The 26438-nt window shown below is 49.7% G+C and overlaps 1 protein-coding gene across 3 annotated transcripts; it reads right to left on the bottom strand.

Annotated features, from left to right (window-relative positions):
- Positions 1 to 349: 349 nt before the first annotated feature.
- HAPLN4 (hyaluronan and proteoglycan link protein 4) lies at positions 350 to 25945 on the bottom strand. 3 transcript variants are annotated; one of them, XM_048495853.1, is made up of 6 exons: positions 24891 to 25945; positions 24171 to 24364; positions 22982 to 23099; positions 18129 to 18491; positions 4636 to 4938; positions 350 to 1088 (listed from the first exon to the last, which is right to left on the bottom strand). In XM_048495853.1, the coding sequence occupies exons 2-6, from the start codon at positions 24174 to 24176 to the stop codon at positions 739 to 741; spliced, it is 1140 nt and encodes a 379-aa protein (XP_048351810.1). In that variant the 5' UTR covers positions 24177 to 24364; positions 24891 to 25945; the 3' UTR covers positions 350 to 738. The 3 variants fall into 3 exon arrangements, with proteins under 3 accessions (XP_048351810.1, XP_048351812.1, XP_048351813.1); XM_048495855.1 differs by having other exon boundaries at positions 24171 to 24238; XM_048495856.1 differs by lacking the exon at positions 24171 to 24364.
- Between the last annotated feature and the right edge of the window lie 493 nt (positions 25946 to 26438).

Genomic DNA, 26438 nt, shown 5'->3' with positions numbered 1-26438 from the left:
GGAAAGGGGGCTAGTGGTGGGGTCCCCCCCAGCATTTCATTTTGGAATCCCTGCTGGGTGCTTTCCAAAGCAATCATGCAAAAGAGAGAGGTGAAAATCCTCCCCCAAATAGCAGTTCTAGTGCTGACACAATGTGAGTCTCTCCTTTGACCAGATGCCACTAGATCTTTAAAAGTTGAGAGAATTTTTTGTAAGGATAAACCCGGATGTAGCACCTCTTCCTTCCTTCCTTCCTTCCTTCCTTCCTTCCTTCCTTCCTTCCTTCCTTCCTTCCTTCCTTCCTTCCTTCCTTCCTTCCTTCCTTCCTTCCTCCCTCCCTCCCTCCCTCCCTCCTTCCTCCCTCCCTCCCTCCCTCCCTCCCTCCCTCCCTCCCTCCCTCCCTCCCTCCCAGAGAAATTTCCCCAAAGCTTTACCAAAAGTGTTAATCAGAGCAAGTTGCAAGAAGCCAAGACAGACTCTCCATTTTCAGAAAGGGGTGGGGGTGGGCAAGCAAAAGAATCAGCAGCCGCAGCCAGACACAAGCAGCTGGACCAAATGCAAGCGGGACTTCCAGGGCAGTTCCAGCATGTGAATGAATCAGACCCGTTCCTGTTCTGCACCTTGCAACCAGCCATTTTGGATACGGTCCTTTGTTTGCTCAAAGGGGATGCTGAGGAAACTCCCCAACACTCCAGAGGAAGAACGAAGAGGGCAGATTTCTTCAAAGGTCCGTGGTTGTGCTGTAACTCTCTGCCCTCCCTACACCTGGAACGGTTTCCACTTCCCTGGCCCGTCTTGCCCCTTCTTCTTGGCCTCTGTGCTGTCGGCGGTCTTGAAGCAGTAAACACCAAAGAGTTTGTATTTCTTGTCTGGAAAGCCCAAGTTGCGGACCCCGGGCTCCCGGCCTCCGCATCGAGACCGTGGATTAACAATGGGGTACCGGATGCTTCCGTCGCTCACCCAACCTGCCTCGCACTTGTCCAGCAGCTGGATCTTCCAAGCAGCATAGAGCTGGCCCACCTTGGCCACCACGGCACTGTTCTTCTTGCAGGCCTGGACGGCCTCAGGGAAGCTCAGTTTCCGATAGGTCTTGAGGAAGTAGACTTTGCCTGAAAGGGAGGGGAGAAGGGGGGTGAGGCAGGAGAGGGAGGGGGCAGCTGAGCCAGGCGCTGCCAATTCCGAGTTGGGAAATGCTTGGAGATTTAGGCACAGAGCTTTGGGGGAGAGGGAACTCAACCGCAATGTGACGCCACCCTCCAAAGCATCCTTTTCCTCCAGGGGAAGTGATCACTGTCATCTGGAGATCAACTGTAATCCCAGGAGATCTCCAGGCCCCACCTGGAAGTTGACAAAAATAAGAAGCAACAGGCAGAGACTGGTTGTGGTGGGTTTTCCAGGCCGTGTGGCCGTGGTCTAGTAGATCTCATTCCTAACGTTTCACCTGCATCTGTGGCTGGAAAATTCAGAGGTGTATCACTTTTTACATTACTGTTTCATCTATTTGGTTGGTTTATTTATTACACTCATTTCATAAGGTACACAAAGAGCAACAGTGGCGTAGTGGTTAACAGCAGGTGTACTCTAATCTGGAGAAATTCCCTGCTCTGCCGCCTGAGCTGTGGAGGTTTATCTGGGGAACTAGATTAACCTGTGCACTCCAACACACGCCAGCTGGGTGACTTTGGGCTAGTCACCATTTTTCTGAGCTCTCTCAGCCCCACCCACCTCACAGGGTGTTTGTGTGAGGGGGGGAACGGAAAGGAGTTTGTAAGCCCCCTTGAGTCTCCTATAGGAGAGAAAAGGGGATATAAATCCAACTCTTCTTCTTCTACTCTTAAATAGCTATAGCAGAAATAAAAAAAACCCCCTCCCAACAGCATTATTTTCAAATTCTGCCTCGTTCATTTTTATCTCACCCTTCCTCCAAGGAGCTGAGATGATGCTGTGCAGGTTTCTCCACTCCCATTTTATTTTCACAACAAACCCTGTGACAGGGGCGTAATGCCCATTGGGCGAGGTGGGCAGCTGCCCAGGGCACCACCTTGTGGGGGGCATCAAAATGCAGGGTTCGTTTGGGGGTATTTTTAGTGGTTTTCCATTTTTGGCCTGCAGGGGGTGCAGTTTTTAGGCTAGTGGCACCAAATTTTCAGTGTATCATCTGGAGACAGTCATGATGGCACCCCCCCCCCCCCAGGTTTGGTGCAGTTTGGTTCAGGGGGTCCAAAGTTATTGGACCCTCAAAAGGGTAGCCCCCATCTCCTTAGCAAAGAATGGGGGATGGGGCACCCCCTTTGAGGGTTCATAACTTTGGCCCCCCTAAACCAAACTTCACCAAACTTGGGGGGTCCCATAAGGACAGTTTCCAGATGATACCCTGAAATTTTGCTGATACATCCAAAAATGCGCCCCTTGCAGGAACATCCCAGAAATTTGCCCAAGAATCTTTGTTCTGCATTGAGTTTTCTGTATTGCTGTCAATGAGGGTTGCAGGCTGAGGGGCACATTTCTGAATGCACATTCTCAAAGCTTCCCGGGTCTCATCAGGAGACTGCCCTGATGATACCCCTCAGGTTTGGTGCAGTTTGGTTCAGGGGGGGCCAAAGTTATGGACCCTCAAAACTGTAGCCCCCATCTCCTATTAGCTCCCTTTGGAAACAATGGGGGATGGGGCTCCCCTTTTGGGAGTCCATAACTTTGGGCTCCTTGAACCAAACCTCACCAAACTTGGGGAGTAGCATAAGGACAGTCTCCTGATGATACGCTGAAATTTTGGTGCTGATATGTGTACAAATGCACCCCCTGCAGGCACCAATGTCCTGGTGCAAAAAAAAATTTGGTTGTGGTAGAGTGGCTGCCCATGGGGGGGCCATCCAACTCAGGTTTTGCCCAGGGCTACAGTTTGCCTCGTTACGCCCCTGCCCTCTGAGGTTGGTCTGGCTGAGGGTGGGGTAGCTGACAAGCCCCCACCATATTTCTTTTTAAATCAATTTACCTCGCAGGGCACTTGCACGAACTAGAAGTCAGATCTCTCACATTCTAAACTGGCACTTTGATACATCAGTGTGGCTTTGTTTGAACATTTATTGTGCCTTCCGACTTTTTCAAAAATCTGATCTCACGTCACTTTATTAATATTTTATAAGACATTTTTCTAAGCCAACAGCTAACCTACCTGCCAGGGCTGTTTCAGGGACACAGAGAGCAAGGAAAGGAGAACAGAGCACAGGGAAGCCCACCTGAGCCTTTTGGAGAAAAGGGCAGATAATCGTTTTTTCAGAGATCATAAATGCATTGTGACAGACCCTGGACAATCCTGGTTCCCCCTCCATAACGGACTATGGAGCCCCTCATCACCTCTGCTCCCCATTGGCCTTGAAAACCCTGTTCCTGGGGTCCCCATTAGTCGGATGCAACTTGAGAGCACGCCCTGCCCTCGCTAATTTAACAAGAGAGCACCGAGCAACTTCACTACAGACAAAAAATCAAACAAACCCATAAATGGGCAGAGAGGAAAATAGTGTTTGGGCCACAGATAGAATAAAAACCTCTCTCCCTCTCCCTCATCCCACCACAGGTTTTATTAGCAAGGCAGCTTATAACATATTGCCAGTCGTATAAATTCGGCTGGTTCCACGCTGTGTTCGGCTTCTGGCAAACTAGCGGAAGCTGCCGCTGCAAATCCCACTGGTCTAGGAGGGGAATAAGGAAAACTATCCAAGCTCAAATAAAGGGAGGAGGCAGAGGAGAGAGCTTCATCATCCTCTTCCATTTACAAACTCGGTTTTAAAAACCCTCCATTCATCCGCTAGGTCAACTGATTCCAACATTTTGCCTGGAGTATCTGAGAAGGAGATTTTTTTCCTTAAAAAATTATTTCAGCGTGACCACTTCCAGGAGTTTTGGTGGCAGAAACAGCGTTTCCACATTCTCATTTTTCTTGCTTGTAAATTCCTGTTTCTTCGAAGGGTGGGTCGGATCTGCTTGTGTTTTGTTCCTTGTAATGGTCGATTCAATGTCACATAGATTTATGTCTGGCATATTTCCCTGCAGATTTAAACTTGGATACTGGACAGGCTTGGATACTGGACAGAAACCTGTGTGATATCAAAGTGACCACAAGAGAGGGGGAAACACAGACGGAATGGGGGGGAGGAACCCTGAAGAAACATGAATTTACAAGGGAGGCAAATGAAAATGTGGAAAAGCCTTTGGAGAAGAGCCGTTCAGCTCACTGAATGGAATGCCTTTTCCGGCAAGGCCAGGCCTCTTCCAAGAAATGTTCCCCTTCTCTCCTCCACACACTGCAGGGAATCCACCCACTCAGCTGTGAAGCTGGGAAGACGTTGTCTGAAAGGTCACCCAGGGAGTAATGCTTCTTCTAAGATGGCATCTGCCGGATGATGTGCATACGTTACCAAAAATATTTGTGCAGTGCTGCAAAATCACTTTCCAGCTCCACCCAAGAACTGCCACATCATGTGGCACTCTGGGCATGTCCCCAATCTCTATGGTTTTTACCATACAGTTTCAAGGAAATCCTAGAGAATCACGCAACATGATTATGTCACAGCCAGAAGAGAAGTCACACCGTCACATCAGTCCATTTCACCAGATTTCCACCCTCCCACCACCCCAACTCATTCCTCTGCCCCTCACCATTCAGGTTGGAAGTGAAGCAGAAGGCATCGTAATGCTCTGTCTCTTTATGCCGGTATCCATAATTCCTCACCCCAACAGGGGTTTCCTTCTGTCCGCATTCATCTCTGGGCTTGGAAATGGGGTACTGCACCGACCCGTCCTCTAACCAGCCAGCATTGCACCAATCCATGCCTTCCAGCCAGGCCTCGTGCAGCTGGTCGTAGGAAGCCAGGATCCCATCCTGCTCTAGGCATGCTTTCTGCGCCTCAGGGAAGTTCAAGGTGTAGCGGCCCAGGCGTGGGTGGTATGGAAAGATCACCCCTAAAGGAGACGAGGACAAAAATCACCTTGAGGGATAAGTTCAGACAAGCCACCAAGCCCAGCAACCTGTTTCCAAAAGTGGTCAGCCAGATATCTCCAGGGAGCTTATAAGCAAGGCATGGAAGCTGCAGCATCCCCTGGGATTTTGGTACCCTGAGTGCCAGCATGGCGTAGTGGTGAAGAGCAGGTGGATTCTAATCTGGAGAACCGGGTTTGATTCCCGACTCCTCCACCTGAGTGGCAGAGGCTTATCTGGTGAACCAGATGTGTTTCCGCACTCCTACATTCCTGCTGGGTGACCTTGGGCTAGTCACAGTTCTCTCAGGACTCTCTCAGCCCCACCTACCCCACAGGTGTCTGTTGTGGGGAGAGGAAGGGAAAAAAGCTTGTAAGCCACCTTGAGCCTCCTTACAGGAGAGAAAGGGGAGGTATAAATCCAAACTCCTCCTCCTCCTCCTCCTCCTTCTTCGGCTGATTCTGCCCAGTCACCACTAACAGGTTAAATAAACGTGTTGCCTGTGCCGCTGTTTGCACGGGTGGTGCAGGGGCTAGCTGCGATTGCTGGGACCCTGGCAGCAGGAGGCGGCAAGGTTCGCACAGGAAACTCTGTGTTTCCCCATGAACTGCAGACCTGAGAACCCCCACCCCCCCCAAGAATTGCCCTCCACCACCACTTACGGTGCAACATGGCGGCTGCCTAGACCTGGAAAATCCACTCTAATGGTGGCCGCCTGGGAAATCCACCATAATGGTGGATGGAAAGGGGGGGGGGGGGAATAAAACGCTTCTTGCTTGCCATAGTTCGCACAGGCAAGCAAGAAGCAACTGAAACCCAGGTTGACAAAAAAGTCGGTAACTTAATGATTTTCATTCAACCTGGGTTCAGGTAAATAACAGGTTAGATGCATGGGGGGGGGGTTCTGTGGGAACTTCTCCCCCATAACATTTTTAAAGGGGCCTGCCCTGAACCCATTATATTTGGCCTGTGCGGAATCACCCCGTGATAAACTGGTTTTGAACACGGAACGTCCATTTAACCAGCAGGGGTCGAGCCTCTGACAAGACAACACATTTAAGTTATAAACAAACAAACAAACAAACAAAGGGTGATTAGTGATCCACAACACAATGGGAGGGGGATAAGATTCAAATTTGCAAATATCATAGCCTTCCAAATAAGGTCCATCTCTATTTACGTCAACTTTTTTCAGACCGGAGGAGTAACTGTATACTTTTCTTCATTATTCCACTCCATTTAAAAATCTTGTTGTAATGGACTGCACCCCATTTCCTGCAGGGCTTGTCTATGTATCTATTATTAGTAACACCTAAAAACTAGCCAGCTTCTTATCCGATCTAAGCCTGTGCGGAATCAACCACAACAGTGCTTCCCCCCTCTGAAAAGAACCCAGTCCAGAGCAGCAACTCATGCAGCGACACAAAGGGACACTCTCCCTGATGGGAGACTCATGCAGATGCACTGCAAAGAGGACGGCTGCAGCTGATAGAAACCTGCTGCCATTCAATGAGTTCCTTTCTGTGGCGCTTGGGCAGTTTGATGGCTTGTTTGGGGATCACAGCCCCGGCAGCACCAGAGGCAGGCCGCTTCCAGGAGAATTCTCCCATGATTGCAGGAAGCAGCCTGGGAGTCGTCTCGCCCACAATCCAATGCTAACTCAGTCTTGTAATTTAACCCAAATCCCCAGTGAAATTAGATATTAAATGGGCCCAGCAGGAGCAGCAGAAGACAGGGAGGAAAGAGGTGTCTTTGCCCAGCACAATATGGCTGGCCTAGGCTCTGGAAACAGAAAGAATGTTTGGGATATTTCCAAAGTTCTCATTCAAATTTATATCCAGAATTTGGAGTACTAAATTATCTGGCTTGTCTGCAAAGTGGGGAGGAGGAGGAGGAGGAGGAGGAGGAGGAGGAGGAGAGTTTGGATTTATATCCCCCCTTTCTCTCCTGCAGGAGACTCAAAGGGGCTCACAATCTCCTTGCCACCCTCCCCCCCTCACAACAAACACCCTGTGAGGTAGGTGGGGCTGAGAGAGCTCCAAGAAGCTGTGACTAACCCAAGGTCACCCAGCTGAATTCCCCAGATAAGCCTGAATTCCCCAGATAATCTGAATTCCCCAGATAAGCCTCCACAGCTCAGGCGGCAGAGCTGGGAATCAAACCAGGTTACTCCAGATTAGATACATGAGCTCTTAACCTCCTGCACCACTGCTGCTATGGACACACTAGGAATCCACTGACAATCTGTTTATTTCCAAAATTTTGGACAGAGCACTGGGCATGAGCCAAACTTGTGCTTCTCAGTAGCAAATTTTGTCTCTTCCCCTCCCAGAAACCTTATTATTTATTTGTTTGATTCATTTATGCCTCACCTTTCTCCCCAATGGGAAACCAAAGCAGCTTCCATCTTTTCTTCACTTTAGCCTCACAACAACCCTGTAAGGTTGGTTAGAATGTCTGACTGGCCCAAGGTCACACAGAGAGCTTCAATGGCTAAAGCGGGGATTTGAACCCAGGTCCCTCAGATCCTAGGGCAACACTCTTAACACTACACCACACAATGTACATTGATAAGGCTGCAACCAAGCCAGCTGCATTTGTGAAGTGGGCGGAAGAATCAGGGGGCAACATAGCCAAGTCCCAGCAAGAGCCGCTTGGCTGAGACCTGGGTTCGCCCAGCCTGGGCTGGCAGTGGGGCAGGAGGCTGTCGGGGGTGGGTGCAAAGTCACTTCTTGTGCAAAACCAGAAGTGATGTCATCGCACTGGGGTGAGGTTCTGGTGTTTATACACGTCCACTCTTCCACGTGGTGGAATTCCTCTCCGTTCTAACAGAAATGTGACCAATTTAAAAGTTATTTAAAAAAATCTAGATCAGGGGTGTCAAACATGCAGTCTTGAGGGGGGGGGGGGTCGAATCCAGGCCTTTGAGAGGGCTTATCAGACCTGCAAGCCAGGTGAGAAAGAAGAAGAGTTTGGATTTATACCCCCCCCCCTTTCTCCTGTAAGAAGACTCAAAAGGGCTTATAATCTCTTTTCCATCCCCCCCACAATAAACATCCTGTGAGGTGGGTGGGGCTGAGAGTGCTCCAAAAAAATTGTGACTAGCCCAAAGTCACCCAGCTGGCATGTCTTGGAGTGCACAAGCTAATCTGGTTCACCAGATAAGCCTCAACAGCTCAAGTGGCAGAGTAGGGAATCAAACCCAGTTCCCCAGATTAGAGTGCACCTGCTCTTAACCACTACACCACGCTGGCTCCTTCTCACTTCCCATCTGATATGGTGAGCAAGACCAGGCAGTCCGCCCCCCGCCCCCACACACCCTGGTCAGTCCAGACACTCACCCCAACCCACTCCCGCTCTGTCTCAGCAGGCCACACACCCCGTGCCACTGTGCACTCACCCGCTAAGGGAACCAAATCCCCCCGACCCCCATGCTGAGCTAGGCTATCAAGTCTGTTGTGGGCTTGCCAGTTGTGACAGCCCCCCCCCCCCCCCCCCCCGCAGCACCAACCATCTCCCCCAGTGCTGTTCTGGGCTGGTGAGCCCACAGCCAGGCCCAGCCCGCCCAAGTCCCTATTGGGTCATAGCCCGCCCTTGTAACAAATAACATTCCTTGCCTAGATGGCCATTCTCTTCCCCGCACCGCCATATACCTAGTTCTGTGGGGCAGAATGTTGGGAACTACGACACTGGGGAGGGGCTCTTTCTGGCACCCCCAGGTAACTGCAACTGGGGCTCTTGTGGGAATTAAGCGGCTGCTCTGTTGTGAGCTTTCTGGCCTCACGGTGCCATTTCTTTCAGTGCTCCTCCTCTCCTCCCCATCCCCCCCCCCCCACGTGGAAGCGTGTCTGGGGTGCTTTATCGTAGCTCTTATTGACTTTTATCGTGGCTGAAGGTTTACATGTCAGCAGCTAATAAAACCGGGAAGATGGATTGCAGAGAGCAGATTCGTAAAACATCCCAACCAGAGGGGGAGAGTATGCAGGGGCTGCGAGGCAGTTTCCACGGGGAGAAATGAAAAATAAACAAAACATCCGGAACTGTAGGAAGGGAATAAAGCCCCCCAGTGGTTTGGAACTTCTGAATTTGTCCCCTTGTGAGCCTCCCCCTCCCCCCCACACACATAGCTCTTCCAACCCCCTTTAAATTAAAATCAGCTAGAAATGTATTCTGACTTCTTATATGCTCATACCTAGAAGAAGAAGAAGAAGAAGAAGAAGAAGAAGAAGAAGAAGAAGAAGAAGAAGAAGAAGAAGAAGAAGAAGAAGAGGAGGAGGAGGAGGAGGAGGAGGAAGAGGAAGAGGAAGAGGAAGAGGAAGAGGAGAAGGAGGAGGAGGAGGAGGAGGAGGAGGAGGAGGAGGAGGATTTATATCCCTTTCTCTTCTGTATGGAGACTCAAAGGGGCTTATAAACTCCTTTCTCTTCCCCACTCACAACAAACACCTTATGAGGTAGGTGGAGCTGAGAGAGCTCTGAAGAACTGTGACTAGCCCAAGGTCACCCAGCTGGCATGTGTTGGAGTGCACAAGCTAATCTAGTTCACCAGATAAGACCAGACCTGCATGACCCAGACTAGACCAGTCTGGTCAGATCCTGGATACAGCCCTGGTGAGTACTTGGATGGGAAAGCACAGGGGAAGTCCAGGGTTGCTAAACAGAGGCTGGCAATGGCAATGGCAAACCAGCTCTGTTCCTCTCTTAACTATGGAGCAACATTGTGGGGTTGCCACGTGTTGGCTGCAGCTTGAACTTCTGTCACCAAGTGAAAGAATAGGGTACTTCTTGGAGAACTCCCAGTGGTTTCTCAATGAGTCACCAAAGTAGAAAGAAAAGCTGGAACGGTCCAGAGGAGGACGACCAAAATGGTGAAAGGACTGGAGCCCATGCCCTACGAGGAGAGACTTAGGGAGCTGCGGACGTTTAGCTTAGTGAAGAGAAGGTGAAGAGGTGACATGACAGCCATGTTTAAATATCTGAAGGGATGTCATGTTGAAGAGGGAGGAAGCTTGTTTTCTGCGGTTCCAGATACTAGGGTCGATTTCCCACTTCAAAAATGAAAGTAGATACAAACCGGTCTGAACACGGTTTCATGGTCCCCACTGCAGCTTCTGCCCCCTTGTTCCCAGAGACTCAGCAGCCATGTAGGAGTCCCCACTGTCGGCGGATCAAACACGCAATCCGCTCAGGGGCTATCCTGATTGGTTGCTGCGTTGTCAACTAGGCGGGAATTTTACTCAAACTGATGGATCCCACGTCTGCGAGCATGCATAGAGCGACTCTATCTTGAGAACTGACGAGTGATTAAAACAGAGCCTTTGGCACCTCCATGTACTCGGACCCATGTGGACACGATGTGTAACACTGCACTGTGTACTGCCTTCTACTCAGACAATCAGTGAAAACCGGCCCCACGTTCCTTATCCCACATGGATCCACATGGATCTCAAATTTTTTTAAAGGGCACAAGCGCTCTTAGCACAGCCCTCGTCCCCTGATTGGATAGGACTGTCTGGAGGCCTATTTTAGGACTTTACTATGCTGCTGTTTCATTACTGGGGGGGGGGGTTGGGAGGGATTAGCTGCATTTCTAACATATCTTTCTCTGTTGCTGTAGAATGTGGAAGTAATACCAGGTGAGTGTCAAGTCAGATTGCGCATCTTCCTGTTATCTCCTTATACTCTCACTTTTAGGCTTTTCCCAGGCTGGGGTGTGTGTGTGTGTGTGCCAAAGTTCTTTTATTATTATTGGAGTTCTTGCTTGAGACTTTTCAGTCTTGGCTTTGGCCAGGGAAGATCCTGAACCAATAAAGCTACTGTTCTTCAACAAGAGTTTTGAGTGTTTTTGGGATTCTGACACACACACACCTTCCTCACTGCCCCTACCTGTATGCAAGTGTGGCATGACTATTTTGTAAACTTTAATGATATTTTAAGCAATGGATCTCCTTCACTTATCCCTTTAGAATTTGCCAGTTGGCCTCCTGTCTCATCTCAAGAAGTAGTTGAGTGATGAGACCTCAAAGGAAGAAGCCCTGGCCCTGATTCTATAATTCCAGAGAGATTCTGAAATTTCATACTGATTGGTGGGCCCCTATCCTGGCCTCTTTTTACCCAAATAAACAGCTCAGGCATCCCTACCCAAGACTTGGCTGTCTAGACTATGTTTCCCATTCATAAAAAAAAGTTCAACAAGTGTAGAATTGTAAATCACGATAGAAATTATGAAACCAAAAGACGACTGGAGTTCTTTAGGTTGGTGGGGCTGTGAGCCATTGGAGGACTTCGTAATTTGCTTAGGATCATTTTAAGCCCTCGGTGAGGATCCGGTAACAGAAGAAATAGTCAATGGAGGTCTGATGAAAACAGCATTTTGGGAGGCTTGGCAAGAGTTGTCAAACAAAAGCGTTCAATACCTCTCCCGAACCAGTATTTCCTTGCTCTTCTATAGTTTCTTGGAAGTAAATTAAAGCGTCATCTAAGTATACAACCACTCCCTTGTACAGTAAATCATGGAGAACAGTTGATAAGAGACCGCCAAGCTCGGGGCCCACTTAACCCGAATGGCATTATTAAATATTCAAACTGTCAAACTTTTGTGTTAAGCATGATCAGGTGTTCCATAACCTTCAGCAATTCTGACTCTGTAGTAAAGCTTCTCTCAAGTCCAATTTAGTAAAAATCGTCCTTTTGCGAGTGCATCTAAAGGTCCTTGATCAAAGGCAAGGATGTTATTGGACAGGAGACGCATTGAGACCTCGATAATCTGTGCAAACGTAAGACCCATCTTTCTTTTTTGACAAACAAGCGGGGCAGGCGTGTGTGTGTTTGGTATCCATGCATTATAAACCGAGCAAGGTTCTTGTCTAAGAAGACGAAGTTCCTTCTCCTCATTGGGACTCATCACGGTAGATTCTACCCTTGAGTGGTTATTGCCCCTGGTTGTATGACAATTTTAGTCAGTGTCTCACCAATGGAACGGCAACTGATAGCATTCCTGCTCCTGAAAACTCTGGCTAGATCTGATATGCGGGTGGGATGCCAATAGAATCGGGGTAGACAATCACTGGGGAAGCCAGAGAGGGGTGGTGTGGTGAGGGAGGCGTTGGGTTTCTTCCCAATTCATGTGTTCACACTTGGGAGGGGTCCAGTGAATTCTAGGATCCTTTCTTTCCAAATGAATTTTGGTTCATGTAACAATAACCAAGGGATGCAAAAACCTATGGAGTGTTTGGCCACTGAAGCCAAAATGAACTAATTTTCTCCCAATGAATTACGAGCAGCGGAGGAGACGGCTGTGTTTGTACTGGAGCGGTCCTTAGTTTCGAGACTGCAGTCCATTTGAGTGAATGGTATGGAGAAGCTAGCCAGGGAATTCGGTCTAGACCACAAGCTCCTCTGCCACCTGGGGAACGCATTAAGCAGTGGGAGCAGCCGGAATCCCTGGGGCGAGGAGCTATAATCACGAGTGTGTTTAGCGGGGTTGGCCAGAAATGCTTGAACAGTAATGGAATGCCTTCACTCCGCAGCGTCGGGAGTGGACCCCATGTCCATGAAGGGGCTACGAAGAAGACAAACAGCTGCTTCCTCCTCTGGAATTGCGCCGGTCCACGCTTTAGAGGCGAGCCAGTGGGGGTGACCTGACTCTTTGATGAGTGGTTTGGCAGGCCAGTCGTGAATGGAGGCTGTTATTGGTTTTGCTTCTTGGGACAGTTGGCGGCTATGGCCTGGCCCTCCGCGGTAAAGACACAATCCAAAATTCGGCCCAGTTCCAGAAGTGGTTTTGATGCCAGGAGGCGGCTGGGCAGTTTAGTGGACACAGTGAGTGGTTTTAGGCGTGGGCGGCCTCCTTAATGGCGTATTCAAGCGAGGCGCCACCACAGGACTAACTGGATCAATCTGCTGAAGAAGAAGAAGAAGAAGAAGAAGCAGCAAAGAAGAAGAAGCAAAGAAGGAAGAAGGGAGGGAGGGAGGAGGAAGGGAGGTGGGAGGGAGGGAGGAAGAGAGGGAAGAGGAAGAGGAAGAGGAAGAGTGGGAGAAAGGAGGGAGGAGGAGGAGGGAGGAGGAGGAGGAGGAGGGAGGGAGGGAGGGAGGATGTACTATCCCTTTCTCTTCTGTGGCTGGAGGACCCGAAGGGGCTCTATAAACTCTTTCTCTTCCTCTCACCTGCCACAACAAAACACCTTATGAGGTAGGTGGAGCTTGAGAGAGCTCTCCAAGAACTGTGGGACTAGCCCCAAGGTCACCCAGCTAGCCAGCATGTGTTGGAGTGCACAAGCTAATCTTAGTTCACCAGATAAGACTCAGGACCTGCACGCAGTGACCCAGGACTAGACCAGTCATGGTCCGGATCCTGGATACATGTTTCTCCCAGTGGTGAGGACTTGGATGGGAAAGCACAGGGGAAGTCCAGGGTTGCTAAACAGAGGCTGGCAATGGCAATGGCAAACCAGCTCTGTTCCTCTCTTAACTATGGAGCAACATTGTGGGGTTGCCACGTGTTGGCTGCAGCTTGAACTTCTGTCACCAAGTGAAAGAATAGGGTACTTCTTGGAGAACTCCCAGTGGTTTCTCAATGAGTCACCAAAGTAGAAAGAAAAGCTGGAACGGTCCAGAGGAGGACGACCAAAATGGTGAAAGGACTGGAGCCCATGCCCTACGAGGAGAGACTTAGGGAGCTGCGGACGTTTAGCTTAGTGAAGAGAAGGTGAAGAGGTGACATGACAGCCATGTTTAAATATCTGAAGGGATGTCATGTTGAAGAGGGAGGAAGCTTGTTTTCTGCGGTTCCAGATACTAGGGTCGATTTCCCACTTCAAAAATGAAAGTAGATACAAACCGGTCTGAACACGGTTTCATGGTCCCCACTGCAGCTTCTGCCCCCTTGTTCCCAGAGACTCAGCAGCCATGTAGGAGTCCCCACTGTCGGCGGATCAAACACGCAATCCGCTCAGGGGCTATCCTGATTGGTTGCTGCGTTGTGCTGGGGCGGGAATTTTTTTTACTTTCAAACTGATGGATCCACGTCTGCGCGAGCATGCGCAGAACGACTCTATGCGGAGACGAAGAAACGGGCGATTAAAACAAAGCCCTTTTTCGGCGCACCTCCATGTACTCGGACCCATGTGGACACGATGTGTAACACTGCTGTGTACTGCCTTCTACTCAGACAATCAGTGAAAACCGGCCCCACGTTACTTCATATCCACATGGATCCACATGGATCTCCAAATTTTTAAAAAGGGCTGCGCGCTCTTCGCACACAGCCCACTGCGTCCTGATTGGATGGGACTGTCTGGAGGCCTGTTTTGGGACTTTGCCTATGCTGCTGTTTCATTGCACTGGGGGGAGGTTGGGAGGGATTAGCTGCATTTCTAACTGTCTTTTCTCTGTTGCTGTAGAATGTGGAGTAATACCAGGTGGTGTCAAGTCCGTTACTTGCCCATCTTCTGTTATCTCCTTATACTCACTTTTAGGCGCACTTTCCCAGGCTGGGGTGTGTGTGTGTGTGTGCCAGTTCTTTTATTATTGGAGTTTGCGCGGGCTTTTCCCCAGTCTTGGCTTTGGCCAGGGAAGATCCTGAACCAATAAAGCTACTGTTCTTCAACAAGAGTTTTGAGTGTTTTTGGGATTCTGACACACACACACCTTCCTCACTGCCCCTACCTGTATTACCCCTGATATTTGGCATGACTATTTTAGCAAACTTTTTAATGATATTTTAAGCAATGGATCTCCTTCACTTATCCCTTTAGATTTGCCAAGTTGGCCTCCTGTCTCATCTCAAGAAGTAGTTGAGTGTTAGAGGACCTCAAAGGAAGGAAAGCCCCTGGCCCTGATTCTATAATTCCAGAGATTCTGAAATTTCATACTGATTGGTGGGCCCCTATCCTGGCCACTCTTTTTACCCAAGTAAACAGCTCAGGCATCCTACCCAAGACTTGGCTGTCTGCGACTGTGTTTCCCATTCATAAAAAAGGAAGTCACTCAGAGCCTGCCAACTTCCGCCCCATCAGCCTCCTCTCAGTGATAGGGAAGCTTTATGCCAAATTGCTACTAAAGAAACTTCAGCTGTGGCTTTCCCACTCTGGTGCAGTGGGGGCTGAACAAATAGGCTTTCGCAAGGGGACATCTCCTCTGGACCATGCCTTGGTGCTATTACACCTAGCCAGTAAATAATCAATGCAGATAACAAACTCTACGCTGCCTTTATTGATTTAAAGGCTGCCTTTGACTCTGTGCCGAGAGTACTTCTCTGGGCAAAACTGGCTGCCCTCAACATTGATGCCAGACTCTTGTTCTTAATTAGGCAACTGCACACTAATACCAGTTGCCGGATCAAGTGTTCCCATGAAGGCCTTTTGACAGACAGTATTCCAATTTCCAAAGGGGTCAAACAGGGCTGCGTCCTGGCCCCCACTCTTTTCAATCTTTTCTTAAGTGACCTCCCCTCTGCTCTCTCAGCAGTGAACAGCCATGCCCCAAAACTGGGTACATCCCATGTATCAATTCTGCTCTATGCAGATGATGCTGTCCTTCTCACTCGATCCAGAGTTAGTCTCAGACGCTTAATGAAGTGCTGTGTGGATTACTGTGAATCCAACAGACTGACAATAAACTATGAAAAAACCAAGGTTTTGGTCTTCTCTAGGTGCTTTAAGAAGCTCACATGGGCAATGAAAAGCACCCAAATTGAACAGGTTAAGTGCTATAAATACCTTGGCCTCTCATTCTCCTTTAACCTTTCATGGGCAACCCAGAGGAAGGCCGCTCTCCTAGCTACATCTAACAGTATGTCAGCATTACTACGTTTCTTTTACAGCAGTGGCCACTCCTTTATCCCTCCTGCCCTCAAATTTTTCAATGCCAAAGTTGCCTCGAGATTGCTTTACGGAGTCCCAATTTGGATTCAAGCTATTAACCACTCCTTGAATTCTCTTCAATCCAAATTTTTTCACAAGATAACTGGACTCCCAAATTGCGTGCCCTATGCAGCCCTTTGTCTGGAGTTAGGTCAAAACTCCTTGGAATCAGCCGCTTGGCTGAGGACCTTTAGATTCTGGCTGCGAATTCATTTTCTCTCGGACTGTAATTCCCTGGTCCACCGTCTGCTCTCTGACACCCATTCCAACCCCTGGTTTTCCATAATTGAAGAAAAAATGGCCTCTATTGGACTGTCAGTGGATTGACTTTGCCCCTTGTCCTATTCAGAAGCTTATAGGAAATTAAAAGGTCAATTATTGGATAGAGAGTTCTCTACCCTAATCACCGCAGCCAAGAAAACGTGCTGCCCCCTGTATTTTTCTCTCCCATTTGAACGGGGCCACTTGGCACACTACCTGTATTGCTTAATAAGCCCCATTCAAAGGAGAGCCATAATGCTCGCCAGGTTTAATGTTATGCCTTCTGCCTTGTTGCATGGCAGATTTAATAAGCAAGAAAAGGCTAAAAGATTGTGCCCATGTAATGATGGCTCAGTTGTAACTCTGGCCCACCAACTACTACACTGTCTCAGATTCAAGGAAATCAGATCCAAGTATGTGAATCTTACTCCTTTACATTTACCCCATCTCCCTGATTTAATTAGATTACACTACTTGTTGGACAATCCTGATCCTTCTCTCTGTATGATAGTGACAGACTTTCTCCTGGAAATTACCAAACGCCAGTAGATTTCCTTCGACCTAACATTTATTTCCTGTATTGTATATGCTTTTTAATCCATTTTTATTATTGTTGTGCTGTTGTCTATGCCAGTAAAGGCTTGCTTCAACTTCCTCACTGCTCCAGATTGCCCATGCGTTTTTTGAAAAGGTCTACTTTCTTCCAGGTTCTAAAATAACACGTGCTGGGGGTGGGGGTGGGGGCACCAGAAACGGGATGAATGCGCGTTCGGTGCTGGTGAAGTGGGAGTTCTGCAGGAAATGTGGATATTTGGAGTGACAAGCACACATCTAATTGTGAGTGGGGAATCAACCTAGGACCAGGAGTAATAGGTTCAAGGTGAAGGAAAAGAGATTCCACCTAAACATCAGGAAAAACTTCCTGACCATCAGAGCTGTTCGACAGTGGAATGCTCTACCTCGGGGTGTGCTGGAGTCTCCTCCTTTGGAGGTTTATAAACAGAGGTTGGACGGCCATTTGTCAGGAGTGCTTTGATCGTGTGTTTCTGCGTGGCCAGGGGTTGGACTGGATAGCCCTGTGGTCTCTTCCAACTCCATGATTCTATTAAAACGTTTCTGCTTGCTCTGGGCACACAACATTTTTAGAAACCTTGATCACACTCCCTTGAAGTGCACCCAGCATCTTAGCTGACCATAAAGGGGACCACGTTCAGTGCCAAGTACCTGCTTTGAATGTAGTAGGTTCTGGGTTCTAGTCATCCCTGCAGCTCAAGGGTTGCGTGAGTGGGGAAAGGCCTTTTTCTGCTCGAGAACCTGGAGAGCTCCTGCCTGTAAGTGCAGGAAGCACCAAACTTGACAGACCAAAGATCTGGTCTGACCTAATACTGGGGCAGTTTCGTCGGTGATGTAGATGCCACAGTTCACAATCTACATTTTCCTGATATTCCAACCTCCATTGCATTCAGGCAAGCCCTTCCCTGGGCTGAGATTATGCTCCAGCTCTGCTCCTCAACTACATTTCTGCCTTACAGTGAATCAAAACACTGGTCCATCAAAGTTGGTATTGTCTACTCAGACTGGCAAATGCTCTCCAGCACAGGTCAGCAGTGGTTAAGAGCAGGTGCACTCTAATCTGGAGAACTGGGTTTACTTCCCCACTCGGCCACTTGAGCTGTGGTGAACCAGATTAACTTGTGCACTCCAACACATGCCAGCTGGGTGACCTTGGGCTAGTCACGGTTCTACAGAGCTCTCTCAGCCACCTCGCAGGGTGTTTGGGGGGGGGGGGAAGGGAAAGGAGATTGTCAGCCCCTTTGAGTCTCCCACAGGAGAGAAAGGGGGTTTATAAATCCAAACTCCTCTTCTTCTTTCACATCACCTGCTGCCTGGACCTTTTACCTGGGAGAGCCAGGGACTGAGCCTGGGGCCTTGTGCAGGCCGAGCAGACGCGCTCCTTCCCACTGAGCCACCGTCCCTCCAGCCTCTCCTCCATGAGGTGGGGGGAGGGACGAGACCGCCCTTGGTTTTCCTCACCCCAAACAGCCTCCTGTTACCTTCTAGGTCCAACTTTACCATCCCCGCATCGTCCTCCAGCTCATTGGTCACCTCGCACTCATAGCGCCCATAGTCCTGAAGGGTGACGTTCCGGATGATGAGCGAGGCATCCCCAGCATCGTGCTCCTGCAGCGCCGTGCGGCCTCGGTACCTCCCGAAGGCCCTGCGCTCTTTGCCCATGGCCACAAAGACATCCTCAAACGACATGGGCTCCACCATCTTGGTCCACTTCAGGCGGATCTCGTCAGGATCGTGGGCTGACACGTCGTAGTGGAAGCGGCAAGGAAGGATGATGGTCCCGCCACGATGGGTCACCACCTTGCCTGGGGCGGTCTGCACCACGACAGCACCACTGTCATCCTCTGGGAAGAGAGAAGAATGTCAGGACTCCGGGAGTTGGACGTTCGAGCTCTCTCAGCCCAACCTACTGGCTCCTCGAAGCCGGCCGGATATCCCTCGGGCCGGGGATTGCTGGCAGGTTTCCCTCCAATGAACGGAGGCCTTGTAGGGGTTGCTGTGAGGATAACAGGGAGGAGAGGGCAACGCTGAAGGTCACTTTGGGTCCCCATTTGGGAGAAAGCTGGGATACAAAGGAATTGAATGAATGAAGAAATGAAGAAATGAATTAGTAAATAACAGACAAACAAATAAAAACCTAGCCAACCCAAAGGTGGGACATGTCACATGGCAGCTTGGGTTTCCCCTGCGATACACAATCCAGGGAACATCTGGAAGAGACGATGGTAATTCTTGAAATCCCCAGAAAAATTGGGGTTTTACCATAGAGGTTCTGCTGGTACCTAGAGCTACCACCACAGCTTCTGGGTTTTCCTTGGGAGGGACGTCATCTCCCAACATCACCTCCACATCCCTAGCCCTCCTAGCAATTGCTAGGCTTGGTCTAGCAACCAGTTGCCCATTTGTGTGGGGGCAAAATACAAATGGTTGGTTCTTACTTTATAGCCCCAAATGGCTTCGGGTCAGGGCAGCTGAGTCCACCACACCCCCTCCCCGCAAGCACTGCTCTCTGTGCCCCATAGAGGCAAACCCAGTAATAACTAGAGACGGGGCCTAATCAGTGGTTTTGCCTTCCCTTTGAGGCTCGGCACCTACAATTGGGTCAGGGGTCCAGCCAAAATGCTTTTTGTTTACCCAGGCTTTTAATTTAGGTGGTGATCTTTTAAAATCATGTCATAGTTCGGTTTTAGCCTGAAATGGTGAAATTCATTTTAAGCTACTCAAGTATTAGAGTGTTGTGGGTTTTCCGGGTTGTATGGCCAGGTTCCAGTAGAGGATCTTAGATCCTTTGAAGATGCCAGTCACAGATGCAGGTGAAACGTCAGGAGAAAATGCTACTGGAACACGGCCAGACAGCCCAGAAAACCTACAACACCCTAGTGATTTCGGCTGTGAAAGCCTTCGACAATACACTCAACTATTCTTTGTCTGGGGCTTTCTAATACACGTGTGTGTGAAGGGCTGTCAAGATACAGCTGACTTCTAGAGATCCTCCAGCAAGAGACATTCAAGGCAAGCGAGTCCTCTGCTGGGTCTTCCTTCGTGGTCCCCCATCCAAGGACTGACCCTGCTCAGCTTCCAAGTTCTGAGGAGATCGGGCAACTCCCTGCTGCCTTCCCTCCGGGGTTTTCTGATGCTGGTTTTTAATTCAGAGCAGCCCATCAGCTCTTGGGACCTAAGCAGGGTAAGCCAAGGTGAGCAGTGGGATGGAAGGCCCCCAAGGAACACAACAGCTGCTGTAGCCAGGCCCTCAGGGATCAAGGACAGGCCACACACAGGCCTCAGCCGATTCAGACGTTCAATGTGCACAGAGGAAGGAATCCAGATAAGACAAGAAGCAGTAACTGCAAACTAAATCACAACATTGCTGCCACCAGCTCGCCCAGCTGCAGCCTCTCTTTTATAGCCAGCCTCCCATTCACTAGTGTAATGATCTCTTGCAGCTGGGTTACTCTAGTCTGGCTCCTGAAAAGACTCTGCATCTTCTCTAGCTCGCCCCACAGCTGCTAACCTGCTGCTGCCCCACATGAAACATAGTAGTTGAAGAACAAGAGTTTGGAGTTATATCCTGCTTTTCTCAGCCATGAGGGATCTCAAAGCGGCTTGCAAACTCCTTCCCTTCCTCTCTCCACAGCAGATACCCTGTGAGGCAGACAGTCCTGAGAGGACAGTGACTTGCCCAAGGTCACCCAGCAGGCTTCAGGTGGGGGAGTGGGGAATCAAACCCTGTTCTCCAGATTAGAATCCACCACTCCTAACCACTACACCACACCTCCTGAACAGCACTGTACTCAGCTCAGGCTAGGGTAGACAATGTATTGTCAAAGGCTTTCACGGCTGGACTCAACTGGTTGTTGTAGGCTGTCTGGGCTGTGTGGCCGTAGTCTGGTAGATCTTGTTCCTAACGGTTGTGGTGGGTTTTCCTTGCCCAAGGGCATGCTAAGTTCATGAACAATGGACTCCACCCAAATTCAGGATTTGCATTCACCAATACTGCTGCCGCTGCAGGGCATGCAAATGTGAATCACTTCCTGGACTGATAAGCCCCACCCGCAATACAATACTATCAACCACATCTTTGCATAACAAGTTCCACCCAAACACTTACTGACTGGTTCCCCACCCTGGGACATTCCCTTCTCCCTGGACACAGTGTGTGACAGACTTCCCTCTGTGATACACCTCTGAAGATGCCAGTCACAGATGCAGGCAAAACATTAGGAACAAGATCCACCAGACCATGGCCACACAGCCTGGAAAGCCCACCACAACCAGTTGAATCCGGCTGTGAAAGCCTTCAACAACACATTGTTCCTAATGTTTCGCCTGCATCTATGGCTGGCATCTTCAGAGGTGTATCACAGGGAGAAGTCTGTTACCCACTGTGTCTAGACTTCTCTTAAAACAGATTCCCCTCTGTGATATACCTCTGAAGATGCCAGCCACAGATGCAGGTGAAACATTAGGAACAAGATCCACCAGACCACGGCCACACTGCCCGGAAAGCCCACCACAACACTCGGGTAGACAGATCCCTCGTAACCGGTGGAGGGGGATGGGGGTTGAGGGGCTGGATCCAGGTTAGGAAACTCCTGGAGTTTTGGGTTGGAGCCGAGGTTGGCCAGGGATCTCAGGGGCTTCAATGCTGTGGAGCCCACCCTCCAAAACCCCATTTCTTCCAGGGGAACTGATGAAAACACAGGATGCTTCTGTGCACTGAATCAGCCATTCTCGAACAGAGAGGCGAGGTGCAACAAGCAATCCTAACAGCACACAGAACTGCACACCATGGCTCTTAAAGCGACAGGGGCCCAATCACCATCCATTTCTCTTAAAGCATCGTTTTTTTCCTGCGACACTCCCAAGAATTCTATCTTTACCCTCTTCCCCGAAAGCTAACGTATCTAGTGAAGGCGCCATTCCAGAGAGGACGGGGAAAGTGCCGTGGGTAGGCTGGGGATGAGCTGTGATTCTGGGGATCCCCAGGCCCCACCTGGAGGGGGGCATTCCCAGCTGAAGCTCTCTTTTACAACCCCCAAGGTTGATGCAGGGGCCCTCCTGGAGGTCGCAGCCCCAGACGCCAAATGCTGTTAGACGCTTCTGGAATCTGATACGAGCATTTCCTGGCACCAAATCTAAACTTTAAAAAATCAAAAATGCTTTTGGTGGATTTGTGGATCTGCCTTTTTTGAGGACGTCAGACGTCGGCCTCAGCACTCGTCCGGAAGCCAGGCGAAGGGGCCACTGCTTCAGGAAAATGGCACGCCGGGTAGAAAGCCTCTCCCCAGTTCTGCTTCCGTGTCCTGGTACAGTCCCTCCCTGGCCTCCTCACAGCTGATACCAAGTTGAAACGGCACTGACCACGGCTCTCCTATCTTGGTTGCCAACTCAAGGTTGGAAAATTCCTGGTAATTGGGGGTGGAGCTTGGGGAGAGTAAGTCTTCGGGGGGCGGGACCTCAGAGGGCATAATGCCTTAGAGTCCATCCTCTGTCATGTGAACATCCTTATACATAATTGCCTAGGGCAGGGGTGGCCAATCTATGGCACTCCAGATGTTCATGGACTGCAATTCCCATCAGCCCCTGCCAGCATGGCCAATTGACAACAAACCCCCAGCCAATGAGTGTGCAGGACTCACAACATTCCATCCCGTCCCCACCCACCTTCCCCCAACCCAGGAGCCTTCCTCGCCCCAAACAATATGGGCTGCTCTCCTGGAGGGAAGAGGGACAAGGGGAAAGGAGGGGGTCCCCCCCCACAACCTTCTAGAGCTCATTTTATTTTAATTTCAAATGGGCTTTAGTGCTAGTCAGCTAATAATTTCCAGGAGATCTCCAGGTTCTACCTGGAGGTTGGCAGCCCTTCTACCACGTTTCCAGCCATGCTCTCTGGAGTAACTCCCCTGCTCAGCAGGCACCAAGGGGGTGGGGTGGGATTTTACATCAACTTCAGTTGGAATCCAAAGATTAATTTTCTTTTTGTGATTTCTCCCAAGTCTGAGATGAACTTGCAGCCATCCTTAAAACTGATGCCCAGTTCTGGATCAATGGTGTAAAAATTATGTTTGGGCCTGGGTGGGGTGGGAGGTGGGGGGAGAACGGGACAAGTAGAAACTGGAAATTTACCAAAGACAATAAGCACAACCAAAGGGGAGGCTCCGCAGCACACGCTGAAAAGCAAAGAAATTGGGAAAATATGTACTGTGTTCAACCGCCCCACTTAAGTCAGATTCCTGTATTTCTATAAGCCACAGATTAAGACCACAGAACTATTTGCCCCAAACAGTGTATGCATAACACACCCAACCTCAAAAGCAAGAGTCCTGTCACACACCTGAGACGTGCACAATTTTTTTCCGGCCTTTCTGGGCCACGACCAACTGGCAGGACAGGGTGAGGAGAAGAGGCATCACCGTGCCAGCGTGAAGCAGAGTCAGACCTCCCGGGAGGATCTAGCAGGGGGGAGAGGAAAGAGTATGTCACTCTGTGCCCACTTGAGGGGTTTCCCTAACCCCTAACTGGCTGTCCTCTGTTGGAAACAGGATGCCAGCCTAGATGGACACTCCTGGGTCCGGGCCAGCGGGCTCCTTCTGCTGCCCACAAAAAATATTTCAGCCTCATTTACCGCTGAGCTCAAAGGACACAGAAAATGCTGTGTGGGTTCTGGAGAGGGTTTTGCTCCTCAGTCCAGCCAGGATAGCCACGCACACACCCAGTGGTGGGATTCAAACATTTTAACAACAGGTTCCGATGGTGGTGGGATTCAAATAATGACTGTTTAAAAGTATTTTTAAAATATTTTAATATTACTTTTTTATTTTAAGTATTAAAAATATTAATACTTAATAAAAATATTTTAAGTATTAAAAAAGTGATATTTTAAATTTTAACAACAGGTTCTACTGAACCTTTGGAACCCCCTGAATCCCACCTCTGCCCCCACCCCTTCCTGCCCAGCTTACCTGATGTAGGCATGGATTGGAAGTTGCAACTTGAAATGAAAAGGGTGAACGGGACTAGACATTTCATGAACAACAGCAAGGTCAACTTGGGACAGAGCCCAGGACCTTCTGTTTTGCTGGGAGACTTGTACGAATGGGGGAGGGGAACAGCAGCCCAACGATGTCCTCAGGTCCACATGCTGGACCAGAGAGGAAAACCAGATCCCTTCTCTATTGCTGAGCATGGGCTATCTGGCTAACGGGGGTATCTTCCCCCTTGCTTCCCCTGGTGCTTGGGATCTCCTCTCAGAACTTCCCAGATCTCCTGACCCCTTAAATGGCTCTCTCCATACCCAGTGGGCCTCACACGCCACCTCTCTGTCTCTGTCTCTTACGCACACGTTTTGCCTTAAAACACTTCCTCAAAATGCGCCTTTTGGCAGCCAAGCTTTTGATAGAATCCTTCTGGAATTACACCGCCAAGCCAAGCCTGAGAAAGGGGGACTGGATCTGTTGGTTCCCCCCTCTGCTTTCCTCCCCTGCACGCACTGAGGCTGGACGTTCCTGGGGCCAGGCACTTACCTGCATTCACCATTCTCCACAGAGTGAGGGTTATTGGATATTTCCATTGCTCTTCTGCAGTTTCTAAACTGGTTGTGTAGAAAGACCCTCAGTCAGGGGCCAGATAGCTGGGTCACTCAGCTGACTGACAAATCCTAGTGTAGGAAATTACTTTTCTTTGTGGAATTCAGCAGGCAATACAAGGGTGCGGGGTACTGTTTAAACATGCCATAAACAAGGAGTTAACAATGCACGTATCTCATCTGGTGGAGAAAAACGGATTTGCAGAAGTTCTCTTAACTTCCAAGCAACCCCAGTCTCCAACTGCCTTAATTTTCTGCACCCCACCCCCCACCCCCCACTGCATTCTTTTTAGAATGCAAAGCAAACTTTCTCTGCATAGGTAGAAAGGCGGACAAATCCTGATACTTCTGTTCCCTAGAGAGGAGAAAAAAACCCAGAACAAAACCTCATCCCCTAATTCTTCCAAAACTAATCTCTAGAATTGTGACTCTCTTTCTGTATCCCACTGCAGTGTATTTCTCTCACTACCGAAAAGCCTCTCAGAGATGCAGCTAAACTCGCCTCCCAGACGGCATCCCTGGGAAAGTGGTACCCGGCTGAACTAAAGGATGCTCTCCAGATACATTGCAGCAAGCCGAAATGAGCCAACGTTGCCTGGTCAAGGTGAATTGCAAACTGTAAGACAACCTTGCACCAAAAAAAAAAAAAAAGACTCACCATTTCTCCTTGAAAGGGGACTGGGTGTCCAGCCCAGAAGTGACTCTCAGGTGCTCAAGAACTTGAGACCAATGCAGTTTGCAGCGAAGGGGAGGGGAAAGAAACCCGGCTCTTGTCTTTCACGTTTCTTCCTTTCCCTCTCTCTCTCTCTCTCTCTTTCAGTACATCTGTATGATGTTGATGAGTTGCAGAATCCCTTCTGGCGTCTTACTCAGCAAAAGTCCAAGGGAACCAAAGGTTGGCAGGTGAGAGAGAGAAAACAGCTTCTTGCAAGATGGTAAAAGTTGCAAAAAGGCCCTGGTGGCAAAAAGATTGTTGCAATTACTGCATTAAAAAGGCTGCAACGGGACCGGAAGGAGGGATAAGGATTGCCGGGGGGGGGGGGGCAGAGAAGAGAATTTTAAAGGGGACTTTGCAAATCCTTTTCCTGGAAGGAAGCCAGGCAGGGCTGCTAAAGGAGCAGGACTGGAGCCAAGACCGGGCCAAGCCAAGTCCAGAACGCAGGCACCAATTTGGGATTTGGAGGCAGAGATGGTCGGCCCCTTCAAGCGTCATCTCCATTGAGCTGTCTCTGCTTCAACTTCAAGCCCAGCTTTTTGAGACAGCCGGTTTTGCTCGCCTGTCAGGTTCCCCTTTCAGGCTGCATCCCAAGACTGGCAGAAGCAGCCGTCCGGTTTCTAGGTCTCTGTCCTCTCCCATTTCAGCTGCGAGGGAGATCCTCATGGCAAACGGTCCTTTTGCTCTTCACGTGTGCAGTCGGCTTCACAGCCAGGCCGACTCCTCGGAAGCACGAGGGATCTAACAGTGGAGAAAAGCAGAGGTGGACTTTTCCTTAGCAGCACTGGGAGAGAGCTGCAGGATTGGGCCCAGAAGCCAGAACCAGGTGACTCACACGGTCACGTGACCCGGTGGGGCTTAGGGCACAGCTAGAATTCTGCTGCTTCCCATTTAGGAAGAGACCTCAGAACAGACATCTGTACAGAATGGTTGCCAAACCTGTTGAATTTCTGCCTGCTCCCACAATTTTTAAAGCAGCAATTTCAAAATGTGTTCTGAATGTCTAGAGCAGGGGTAGGGAACCTGCGGCTCTCCAGATGTTCAGGAACTACAATTCCCATCAGCCTCTGTCAGCATGGCCAATTGGCGAGCCAGGCGAGCCAGGCGAGCCAATTGGCCATGCTGGTAGGGGCTGATGGGAATTGTAGTTCCTGAACATCTGGAGAGCCGCAGGTTCCCTACCCCTGGTCTAGAGCTAATGCAGCACGGATAATGAGGTGGCAAACCACAGGAGTCCTGTGTGACAAAAGAATACCTGAACATCTGCGGGCAAAAGTGTGCACCACAGTGATCCGCCCTGTGGCCCTACGTGAAACAGGAGGTTGGCCAACAACTGGGAAACATGAACGGACTCTTCACGTGATGGAAACAAAGATGCTGCCGTGGATGCCTGGCCTGACTCTTTCCGATCGTGTTACCAACGAAGACGTACGACAAAGACTTGGAATTACAACAATTACACAGAAAATGAGGGAAGAACGGCTCCGGTGG

The sequence above is a fragment of the Sphaerodactylus townsendi genome, linkage group LG05 (assembly GCF_021028975.2).
Source record: "Sphaerodactylus townsendi isolate TG3544 linkage group LG05, MPM_Stown_v2.3, whole genome shotgun sequence".
Classification (NCBI taxonomy): domain Eukaryota; kingdom Metazoa; phylum Chordata; class Lepidosauria; order Squamata; family Sphaerodactylidae; genus Sphaerodactylus; species Sphaerodactylus townsendi.
This window is presented reverse-complemented; position numbering and strand designations above follow the sequence as displayed.